Genomic DNA, 12,564 nt, shown 5'->3' on the forward strand with positions numbered 1-12,564 from the left:
CCCTCAATGTGGTGAAGTCGTCCTGTCCCCTCAGCAGAGAAACACCCCCAAAGCAGAATGTCTCCACCTCCATGCTGGACGGTGGGGACGGTGGGAACGGTGGACGGTGTTCTCGGGTTCTAGTCAGCGTTTCTCTTCCTCCAACCACAGCGAGTCCAGTTGATGTCAAAGAGCTGGATGTTGGTCTCCTCTACCACATCACCTCCTCCAAGCCTTCTCTGAATCCTTCAGGTGTTCGTTGGTAAACTTCAGACAGGTCTGTCCATGTGTCTTCTTGAGCCGGGGTACCTCGCAGCGCTGCAGGACTTTAATCCATGACGGCGTCATGTGTTACTGATGGTTTCCATGGTGACTGTGATCCCAGTTGTCTGGAGATCATGAACAAGTTCCTCCCGTGTAGTTCTGGGCTGATCCCTCACCTTCCTCATGATCATCGATACCCCACCAGGCCAGATCTCCGTGGAGCCCCAGAACGAGGGGATCCAGACCGAGGAGATCCAGACCGAGGAGATGCAGATGGAGGAGATCCAGACCGAGGAGATCCAGACTGAGGAGGTCCAGACCGAGGAGATCCAGACCGAGGAGATCCACAGATGTTTATGTCCATCATCAGTATTACAGATGTTTATGTCCATCCTCACTACTACAGATGTTTGTCCATCCTCACTACTACAGCTGTTTATGTACATCCTCACTACTACAGATGTTTATGTCCATCATCAGTATTACAGATGTTTATGTCCATCATCAGTAGTACAGATGTTTCTGTCCATCTTCACTACTACAGATGTTTATGTCCATCTTCACTACTACAGATGTTTATGTCCATCCTCACAATTACAGATGTTTATGTCCATCATCAGTATTACAGATGTTTATGTCCATCATCAGTATTACAGATGTTTATGTCCATCATCAGTATTACAGATGTTTATGTCCATCCTCACTATTACAGATGTTTATGTCCATCTTCACCATTACAGATGTTTATGTCGATCATCAGTATTACAGATGTTTATGTCCATCCTCACTACTACAGATGTTTGTCCATCCTCACTACTACAGCTGTTTATGTACATCCTCACAACTACAGATGTTTATGTCCATCATCAGTATTACAGATGTTTTTGTCCATCATCAGTAGTACAGATGTTTCTGTCCATCTTCACTACTACAGATGTTTATGTCCATCTTCACTACTACAGATGTTTATGTCCATCCTCACTACTACAGATGTTTATGTCCATCCTCACAATTACAGATGTTTATGTCCATCATCAGTATTACAGATGTTTATGTCCATCTTTACAATTACAGATGTTTATGTCCATCCTCACAATTACAGATGTTTATGTCCATCATCTTTATTATAGATGTTTATGTCCATCCTCACAATTACAGATGTTTATGTCCATCATCAGTATTACAGATGTTTACGTCCATCATCAGTATTACAGATGTTTATGTCCATCCTCACTATTACAGATGTTTATGTCCATCCTCACAATTACAGATGTTTCTGTCCATCATCAGTATTACAGATGTTTTTGTCCATTCTCACAATTACAGATGTTTATGTCCATCCTCACAATTACAGATGTTTGTCCATCCTCACTACTCCAAATGTTTATGTCCATCCTCACAATTACAGATGTTTCTGTCCATTATCAGTATTACAGATGTTTTTGTCCATCCTCACAATTACAGATGTTTATGTCCATCCTCACAATTACAGATGTTTATGTCCATCCTCACTACTACAGATGTTTATGTCCATCTTCACTATTACAGATGTTTGTCCATCCTCACAATTACAGATGTTTATGTATATCCTCACAATTACAGATGTTTATTTCCATCCTCACAATTACAGATGTTTATGTCCATCCTCACTACTACAGATGTTTATGTCCATCTTCACTATTACAGATGTTTATGTCCATCCTCACTACTACAAATGTTTATGTCCATCCTCACTATTACAGATGTTTATGTCTATCCTCACAATTACAGATGTTTATGTCCATCCTCACTACTTCAAATGTTTGTCCATCCTCACAACTACAGATGTTTATGTCCATCCTCACTATTACAGATGTTTATGTCCATCCTCACTACTTCAAATGTTTGTCCATCCTCACAACTACAGATGTTTATGTCCATCCTCACTATTACAGATGTTTATGTCCATCCTCACTACTACATATGTTTATGTCCATCTTCATTATTACAAATGTCTATGCACATCCTCACAATTACAGATGTTTATTTCCATCCTCACAATTACAGATGTTTATGTCCATCCTCACTACTACAAATGTTTGTCCATCCTCACAACTACAGATGTTTATGTCTATCCTCACAATTACAGATGTTTATTTCCATCCTCACAATTATAGATGTTTATGTCCATCCTCACTACTACAAATGTTTGTCCATCCTCACGACTGCAAATGTTTATGTCCATCCTCACTACTAAAAATGTTTATGTCCATCCTCACTATTACAGATGTTTATGTCCATTCCCACTACTATAAATGTTTATGTCCATCTTCACTATTACATATGTTTATGTCCATCATCAGTTTTACAGATGTTTCTGTCCATCTTCACTACTACAGATGTTTACGTCCATCCTCACAATTACATGTTTATGTCCATCCTCACTATTACAGATGTTTATGTCCATCTTCACTCTTACAGATGTTTGTCCATCCTCTCAATTACAGATGTTTATGTCCATCATCAGTATTACAGATGTTTCTGTCCATCATCAGTATTAGGTTATCTTAGGTTAGGTTAGGTTACGTAGTTACTTTATTAATCCCAGAGGGGAAATTATTTCGCTACAGCAGCATACAGAAGCAATAAGATAATAATAGAACAATAGAAAAGCAATAAAATAGCAGTAAAATATATAAAATATAAATATAAAATACAAAATGCACAGTATATACAGTATACACAGTATATACAGTACAGTATATATCTATATATATTATAAACAACAACCAAGAAACACAGTCAACAGTGTTATTGTTATGTGATGTATTTTGCCAGAGGTGAGTTATTGTACAGTCTTATTGTGGTCGGCAGGAATGATCTCCTGTATCTGGAATGATCTCCTGTATCTGGAATGATCTCCTGTATCAGGAATGATCTCCTGTATCTGGAATGATCTCCTGTATCTGGAATGATCTCCTGTATCTGGAATGATCTCCTGTATCTGGAATGATCTCCTGTATCTGGAATGATCTCCTGTATCTGGAATGATCTCCTGTATCAGGAATGATCTCCTGTATCTGGAATGATCTCCTGTATCAGGAATGATCTCCTGTATCTGGAATGATCTCCTGTATCTGGAATGATCTCCTGTATCTGGAATGATCTCCTGCATCATCAGGAATGATCTCCTGTATCTAGAATGATCTCCTGTATCTGGAATGATCTCCTGTATCTGGAATGATCTCCTGTATCTGTCCTTGTGACAGCAGCTGGAGGAATCTTTTGGAGAATGTCCTCCTCTGTCCCTGCAGCAGTTGGAGAGGGTGGTCAGGATTATCCGATATGGATAATAGTTTCCTCAGCATCCTCCTCCACCACCTTTTCCAGACTGTCCAGTTTGTAGCCGATGATGGAGCCGGCCTTCTTAACTAGTTTGTTAAGTCTGTTGGTGTCTCCGGCTCCAATGTTGCTCCCCCAGCAGACCCCAGCGAAGTACAAAGCACTGTCCACAACAGATGGTAGAACATCTCCAACATCTCGCTGCACACATTGAAGGATCAAAGTTTCCTCAAGAAAAAGAGTCGACTCATCCCCTTCTTGTAGACAGCATTGATGTTGGTCTTCCAGTTCAGTCTGTTGTCATGGAGACACCAGGTACTTGTACTCCTCCACCATGTCCACCTCCTCTCCCAGAACTCTCAGTGGTTGTGGAGCCGTCGTCTTCCTCCTGAAGTCGACCACCATCTCTCTGGTCTTGGCCACGTTCAGGAGGAGGTGATTTCTACCAGCCCACTCCACAAAGTCCTCCACTACTGCCCTGTACTCCTCCTCCCGTCCATCCCTTATACACCGTCCACTGACTCCTCCTCCTGTCCATCCCTTATACACCGTCCACTGACTCCTCCTCCCGTCCATCCCTTATACACCGTCCACTGACTCCTCCTCCCGTCCATTCCTTATACACCGTCCACTGACTCCTCCTCCTGTCCATCCCTTATACACCGTCCACTGACTCCTCCTCCCGTCCATCCCTTATACACCGTCCACTGACTCCTCCTCCCGTCCATCCCTTATACACCGTCCACTGCAGAGTCATCAGAGAACTTCTGTAGATGTCTTGACTCTGAGTTGTTCTGGAAGTCAGTGGTGTAGAAGGTGAACAGGAAGGAGACAGAACAGTTCCCTGAGGAGCTCCAGTACCACTGACCACCGTATCAGACAGCACACTGCCCAGACGGACAAACTGTGGTGTGCCTGTCAGGTAGTCAGTGATCCAGGAGACGGTGGACGTGTCCACCCTCCACCACCCGCAGCTTCTCACTCAGCAGCAGTGGTTGGATGGTGTTAAATGCACTGGAGAAATCAAAGAAAGTGATTCTCACAGAGTCACCGGTTCCGTCCAGGTGAGACTGAGCTCGTTGCAGCAGGTAGATGATGGCATCGTCCACTCCCACATGAGGCTGGTACGCAAATTGCAGATGGTCCAGAGAAGATTTCACCAGCGGTCAGAGGTGGGCCAAGACCAGCCTCTCCAGAACCTTCATCACATGAGATGTGAGGGCAACCGGTCGGTAGTCGTTGAGGCCAGATGGAGTCGTCTTCTTGGGGACTGGAACCAGGCAGGACGTCTTCCACAGCACCGGGACCTCCTCCTGCTTCAGGCTCAGGTTGAAGAGGTGTTGTAGGACCTCAGCCAGCTGGACGGCGCAGGTCTTCAGGACCCCGGGGCTGATGCAGTCAGGTCCTGCAGCCTTGCGCTGGTGGAGTCTCTCCAGCTGTCTCCTAACCTGGCCAGTCGTCACAGAGAGGGGGTGAGAGGGGGGGGGGGGGGGGGGGGGGTCAAGGTGTCGATGGAGTTAGGGCCCTTTGAGATTGAGGGCTCTATGCAGTTCACCAGGAGGGCAGAGGGGGGAGGGGGGAGGCAACAGAGGTGTTTGGGAGGTGTAAGGTGTGGAGGAGACAGATGAGGGTGGTGAACTAAACCTGTTGAAGAAACAGTTTAGCTCATTGTTCCTCTCCAGGTTCCCCCTGGTTGTTCCTCTCCAGGTTCCCCCTGATTGTTCCTCTCCAGGTTCCCCCTGGTTGTTCTTCTCCAGGTTCCCTCTGGTTGTTCCTCTCCAGGTTCCCCCTGATTGTTCCTCTCCAGGTTCCCCCTGGTTGTTCCTCTCCAGGTTCTCCCTGGTTGTCTCTCTCTCCCCTTGAACCCAGTAATCTCCTTCATCCCGGTCCACACCTCCCTCACGTTGTTCTGTTGGAGTTTGGCCTCCAGCTTCCTCCTGTAGGAGTCCTTGCACTCCCTCATCTTCTCCTTCAGGTGGCGCTGCACTCTCCTGAGCTACTCCCTGTCCCCAGATCTGAAGGCTGCTTTCTTCTTATTAAAAAGCACCTTCAGGTCACTGGTGATCCACGGTTTATTGTTGGGGAAGCATTTTACAGTCCGGGATGGTACGGTGGAGTGTTCACAGAATTTGATGTATTCTGTGATACAGTCCGTCCTGCTGTTGATGTCCTCCCCATGTGGTCCACACAGCACATCCCAGTCCGTGGACTCAAAACAGTCCTGCAGGGCGTCTTTAGCCTCCTGTGTCCACCTCCTCACAGTCCTGGTGGTCACAGGCTGCCTCTGCATCAGAGGAACATACTTGGGAGTCAGCAGGACCAGGTTGTGGTCTGATCTACCAAGGGGGAGAAGGGCAGTAGTACTGTATGCATCCATGGCATTAGCATACAGGAGGTCCAGAGTTTTATTGTTCCGGGTGGGGCAGTTCACATACTGGTGCAAAGTTGGCAGTACTTTATCCAGACTGGTTAAAGTCTCCAGTAACTGACAAAAATGCACCGGGATGCTGAGTCTGAAGTTTAGACACAGTGGAGTAGATGGTGTCCACTGCTGCCTCTACGTCAGCTGATGGAGGAACGTACACAGCGATAACAATGGCGGACGTGAACTCCCTCGGTAAATAATACGGGCGCATCCCCACGGCTAGAAGTTCAATGTCCGGGCTACAGAAACGTTCCTTCACACACACGTGGTCGGGATTACACCACCTCTCATTCACATAGACTTCAATCCCTCCACCTTTCTTCTTGCCTCTCCGAACAACGTCTCCGTCCCCCCAAACAGTCCTGAAGCCGGGTACGGCCGCGCTGTGGTCCGGGAGATGTGAGTGCAGCCATGTCTCGGTGAAACACATGATGCTGCACTCCCGGTACTCTCTCTGGGTCTTTACCAGTGCGCCGAGCTCGTCCGTCTTGTTGGCCAACGACCTCACGTTCCTCATTAAGATCTCCGGTACCGATGGTTTGAATTTCCTCCTCTTCGCCTTCAGTTGAGCTCCAGCTCTGCAACCCCGACGTCTTCTCCGAAGTTCGTCCAGGATTTCAGGCCTCGCTCCGGGCAGCAGCAGTAGAGGTCTACTCAGCGCGATCAGCTGATCATGAGAGTAAACAATAACAATGCCCCCAACCAGAAAAGTGGAAAAGTTACGGTTCATTGTCTGACCGTTAACTTAACACACGTGAAGAGAAGAAAACAACAACTCTGAAGAGAGAAGAAAGAAAGAAAAATACTTAAAACAAAACACACTCGGGGGGAGCTGCTGCAACAGGCTGCCGCTAGCGCAGCGCCATCTTACAGGACATATTACAGATGCTTCTGTCCATCTTCACTACTACAGATGTTTATGTCCATCCTCACTACTACAGATGTTTATGTCCATCCTCACTACTACAGATGTTTATGTCCATCCTCACAATTGCAGATGTTTATGTCCATCATCAGTATTACAGATGTTTATGTCCATCTTCACTATTACAGATGTTTATATCCATCTTCACTACTACAAATGTTTCCGTCAAAATATGATGTTGAACATTTACAGCAGAATGAAGATGGTGAAGGATTCAGTGGAGACATGAAGTTCAGAGCTGCTGTTTCTGAGTGAAAATCAAGTTTTAGTTCTACTTTGTTTGGCATCACATCCTGTTCTCGTCTCAGAGAGGAGACGCTGTGCTCATATTTCATTATTTCATTAGCAGCCGGGGACGCAGGCCTGTGAAAGAACACACACACCGACACAGACACACACACACTGTAACGCGCACACTTGTAAAACACACTAACACTCTCTCATTCGTTCATCCTGCCGTTCTCTTGTTAACTCTATCTCATTTCTTTTCTTCTTTTTAATAATATTCATGAATAATGAAGGTAATCTTTAGAACTCTTCATCAGGTGTTCACATGTTCTTCACCTGAACACTGAGATCAGGAATATCCAGCTGTTGGATCTCTTCCAGCGGGGTTCTGTTGTAGAACCTGTCAGGCTGCAGCTCGGTTCTGACAGAACCTCCATTCTCACTCTATTTGTGTTCTGGCCCCTCGTTACCACCAGTGGTTTTCCAGAAGCAGGAAACATTTTAGAGACGGACACAGGAAGTAAACTTTGACATCACCAGCACATCATTAACGGGCTCTAACACTGAAATCTGTGTTTTCTTTAGTGACATGTAACTATGGAAATGGCGGTTGCCAGCACACTTGTGATGACACGGACACTGGACCAGTGTGTGGCTGCCACCAGAAGTACGCTCTGCACTCCGACAGCAAGACCTGCATCGGTGAGTGACCTGCACACACACACACACACACACACACACACACACACACACACACACACACACACACACACACACACACACACACATACTTGCACACACACACACTTGCACACACAAACACACACACTACACACACCCTACACACCCACCCACCCACACACACACCTGCACATACACTTATACTTATACTTACACACACACACACACACACACACACACACACACACACACACACACACACACACACACACACACACACACACACGCACACAGCTCTAATTTCTGCTGAGATAGAAGAGTTGTGTCGCGCAGATGAAAGGAGAATGAGGAGAGGAGGAGGAGGAGGAGGTGGAGAGCTGCTCTTCAGTGACATCAGTCCTGAATCTGAGATTCTGTTTGGAAATCATGGACGCTGCATCCTCCAGGTTAAAGAGGAGAGGGACCATCCAGCTTGTTATCAGCTCAGTTCTAAAGCCAGCATCTGTGATGGTACAGGATGCATTAGTGCACATGACATGGGTAGCTTGAACATCTGGAAGGAAGCATTCATGCTGAATGATATATTCAGGTTTTGGAGCAACATATGCTGCCATCCAGACAACGTCTCTTTCAGGGAAGGTCTTGTTTATTTCAGCAGAACAACATCCAACCACATTCTGCACGTATTCCAACAGCATGGTTCTCTAGTAGAAGAGTCTGCTGATAAACTGGCCTCCTGCAGTCCAGACCTGTCAATCATTGAAAACATCTGGAAACATTCTACACAGCGTCACTACTTTTTAAAAAACAGGGTTTTACATTGTGAACAGATGAAGTTGTTCCCAGCAGTCGTTTCAGCTCAGTCATCCCTGAAGTTCAGAGCTTGGAATCCCAATTGTTTGTGACTCCTTTGCTGCCAGCTGTCTGGTTGCACAACAGGTCACCACATCTTAAAGCCCAATTAACGAGCTGCTGGGAGTCATGTGACCTCTGTTTACAAGTTCTGGTTCATTTGTAATTGGGCTATTTAAACTTTAATAAAACAAATAAAAACATCCACTTTTCCATGTGGTTCTAACCAGTGTTTCACATTTCAATCCATCAGAACCAATCAGAGGGCACACACATGGACACACACATGGACACACACATGGACACACACACACATGGACGCACACATGGACACACACATGGACACACACACATGGACACACACATGGACACACACACATGGACACACACACACACACACACACATGGACACACACACATGGACACACACACGGACACACATGTCCACACACATGGATACGCACACATGGACACACGCATATGGTTACACACATGGACACACACATGGGCACGCACACATGGACATGTACACATGGACACACGTCCCTCTTTCCCTTTGTGCCTTTGTCCCTTTGTCCCTCTGCCCCTCCGTCCCTCTGTCCCTTTGTCCGTCCGTCCCTTTGTCCCTCCGTCTCTCTGTTTCTGTCTGTTTGTCCCACAGTCCCTCCGTCCCTTTATCCCTCTGTCCGTCCGTCCCTTTGTCCCTTTGTCCCTCCATCCCTCTGTCTCTCTTTCCCTCCGTCCCTCCGTCCTTATGTCCCTCCGTCCCGTCATCCCCCTGTCCCTCCGTCCCTCATCTCCAGGTTTTACCTGCACTAACGTTGTTCTTTCAGCTGTTTGATGAAGAGGAGCATCAATGAAGGACAGTCAGTGATGAGACTTGAACCCTCCTGTCCGTCCCCTCCCAGTGTCCTGTGTCTTCTTTCTTTGTCCGTCTCTCTTCATGAGACCCCTAATCCCATCTCCTCCTCCTCCTGCTTTCTGGTGATAACACCTGATTGCCTGTCTTATCGGAGTGTCCCCGTCCAAACCGGGTCCAGAGGACAGAGTGTGTGTGGTTGGGGGGCGGGGTGTGGGCGTGTTGGGGCGGGGCCTCGTCTTAGACTCTGGTACAAACGGCCGTCTCAATTGCAGCCTGATCTCAGACAGAGCTCACACACAGCAGAGGGACTGTCCTCCTGCACCTCCTCATTCTCTACCTCCTCCACCTCCTCCTCCTTTTCCTCCACCTCCTCATCATCCACCTCCTTTTCCTCCACCTTCTCATTCTCCACCCCCTCATCCTCCACCTCCTTATCTTCCACCTCCTCCTCCTCCAACTCCTTTTCCTCATCTTCCTAATCCTCCTTCTCCTCCACCTCATCCTGCACTCCCTCCTCCACAAGTCCCGATCAAAAGAACCCCCCCAGTCATTACCCGTTACTGCTCCAGACAACTGAATGGCGAGGCGGGGCCTCGCCCTCCTCAATCCTCCTCTCTCCTCCTCACTCCTCCTCACTCTTTCTAAATCCTCCTCACTCCTCCTCACTCTTTCTAAATCCTCCTCACTCCTTCTCACTACTCCTCACTCCACTCTTCCTCTCCTCCTCACTCTTTCTCACCCCTCCTCACTCCTCCTCATTCTTACTCACTCGTCCTCACTCCTTATCACTCCTTATTACTCACTCCTTCTCACTCGTCCTCACTCCTCCTCACTCCTTCTCATTCTTCCTCACTCCTCCTCACTCTTTCTCACTCCTCTTCACTTCTCCTGACTCCTCCTCACTCGTCCTCACTCCTTCTCACTTGCCCTCACTCTTCCTCACTCCTTCTCACTCCTCATCACACCTCCTAATTCCTCCTCACTCCTCCTCACTCCTTCTAAATCCTCATTCCTCTTCACTCGTCTTGACTCCTCCTCTCTCCTCCTCACTCCACCTCACTCCTCCTCACTATTCCTCTATACTCCTCACTCCTTCTGACTCCTCCTCACTCATCTTTACTTCTCCTCACTCCTTCTCACTCCTCATTCCTCCTCACTCCTCTCTCCTCCTCACTCCTTCTCACTCTTCCTCAATCCTCCTCACTCCTTCTCAATCCTCCTCACTCCTCTTTACTTCTTCTGACTCCTCCTCACTCGTCCTCACTCCTCATTCCTCCTGATGTCTCTCTCCTCCTCACTCCTTCTCACTCATCCTCACTCCTCTTTACTTCTCCTGACTCCTCCTCACTCCTCTCTCCTCCTCCTCACTCCTCTCTCCTCCTCACTCCTCCTCACTCCTCCTCACTATTCCTCTATACTTTTCACTCCTTCTCACTCCTCCTCACTCCTCTTTACTTCTCCTCACTCCTTCTCACTCGTCCTCACTCCTTCTCACACCTCCTCACTCCCCCTCACTCCTCCTCACTCCTACTCACTCCTTCTCATTCCTTCTCATTCCGCCTCACTCCCCGTTACTCGTTGTCATTCCCCCTCACTCCCCATCAATCCTACTCACTCCCTCTCACTCCTCGTCTCTCCTCCTCACTTATCCTCACTCCCACTCTCTCCCCCTCACTCCTACTCACTCCTCGTCATTCCTCTTCATTCCACCTCACTCCCCCTCAACCCTACTCAATCCCTCTCACTCCTTCTCACTCCTCCTGACTCCTCCTCACTTGTCCTCACTCCTACTCACTCCTCCTCACTCCTCACTCCTCCTCTCTCGTCCTCTATCCTTCTCACTCCTTCTCACTCCTCTTCACTTCTCCTGACTCCTCCTTTCTCTTCACTCCTCCTCACTCCTTCTCACTCCTCCTCATTCCTCCTCACTCCTCCTCACTCCTCCTCACTCTTTCTAAATCCTCCTCACTCCTCCTCACTCTTTCTAAATCCTCCTCACTCCTTCTCACTACTCCTCACTCCACTCTTCCTCTCCTCCTCACTCTTTCTCACCCCTCCTCACTCCTCCTCATTCTTACTCACTCGTCCTCACTCCTTATCACTCCTTATTACTCACTCCTTCTCACTCGTCCTCACTCCTCCTCACTCCTTCTCATTCTTCCTCACTCCTCCTCACTCTTTCTCACTCCTCTTCACTTCTCCTGACTCCTCCTCACTCGTCCTCACTCCTTCTCACTTGCCCTCACTCTTCCTCACTCCTTCTCACTCCTCATCACACCTCCTAATTCCTCCTCACTCCTCCTCACTCCTTCTAAATCCTCATTCCTCTTCACTCGTCTTGACTCCTCCTCTCTCCTCCTCACTCCTCCTCACTCCTCCTCACTATTCCTCTATACTCCTCACTCCTTCTGACTCCTCCTCACTCATCTTTACTTCTCCTCACTCCTTCTCACTCCTCATTCCTCCTCACTCCTCTCTCCTCCTCACTCCTTCTCACTCTTCCTCAATCCTCCTCACTCCTTCTCAATCCTCCTCACTCCTCTTTACTTCTTCTGACTCCTCCTCACTCGTCCTCACTCCTCATTCCTCCTGATGTCTCTCTCCTCCTCACTCCTTCTCACTCATCCTCACTCCTCTTTACTTCTCCTGACTCCTCCTCACTCCTCTCTCCTCCTCCTCACTCCTCTCTCCTCCTCACTCCTCCTCACTCCTCCTCACTATTCCTCTATACTTTTCACTCCTTCTCACTCCTCCTCACTCCTCTTTACTTCTCCTCACTCCTTCTCACTCGTCCTCACTCCTTCTCACACCTCCTCACTCCCCCTCACTCCTCCTCACTCCTACTCACTCCTTCTCATTCCTTCTCATTCCGCCTCACTCCCCGTTACTCGTTGTCATTCCCCCTCACTCCCCATCAATCCTACTCACTCCCTCTCACTCCTCCTCACTGCTCCTCATTTGTCCTCACTCCTTCTCACTCGTCCTCGCTCCTTCTCACTCCTCCTCACTCCTCGTCTCTCCTCCTCA

The 12,564-nt window shown here is 47.8% G+C and overlaps 1 protein-coding gene across 8 annotated transcripts in view; it reads left to right on the forward strand.

Moving 5' to 3' along the window:
* Positions 1 to 12,564, forward strand: part of scube1 (signal peptide, CUB domain, EGF-like 1) — a 155,635-nt gene that overhangs the window by 56,405 nt on the left and 86,666 nt on the right. For all 8 annotated transcript variants that reach the window (XM_069156325.1, XM_069156320.1, XM_069156318.1 and 5 more), the window contains one exon: positions 7,728 to 7,844. In XM_069156325.1, the coding sequence (XP_069012426.1) occupies positions 7,728 to 7,844 (117 nt within the window). The remainder of the gene's footprint in view (positions 1 to 7,727; positions 7,845 to 12,564) is intronic.

Source organism: Embiotoca jacksoni, unplaced genomic scaffold (genome assembly GCF_022577435.1).
Source record: "Embiotoca jacksoni isolate LCO1_2020_lvr unplaced genomic scaffold, fEmbJac1.0.p SCAF_21, whole genome shotgun sequence".
NCBI lineage: Eukaryota > Metazoa > Chordata > Actinopteri > Embiotocidae > Embiotoca > Embiotoca jacksoni.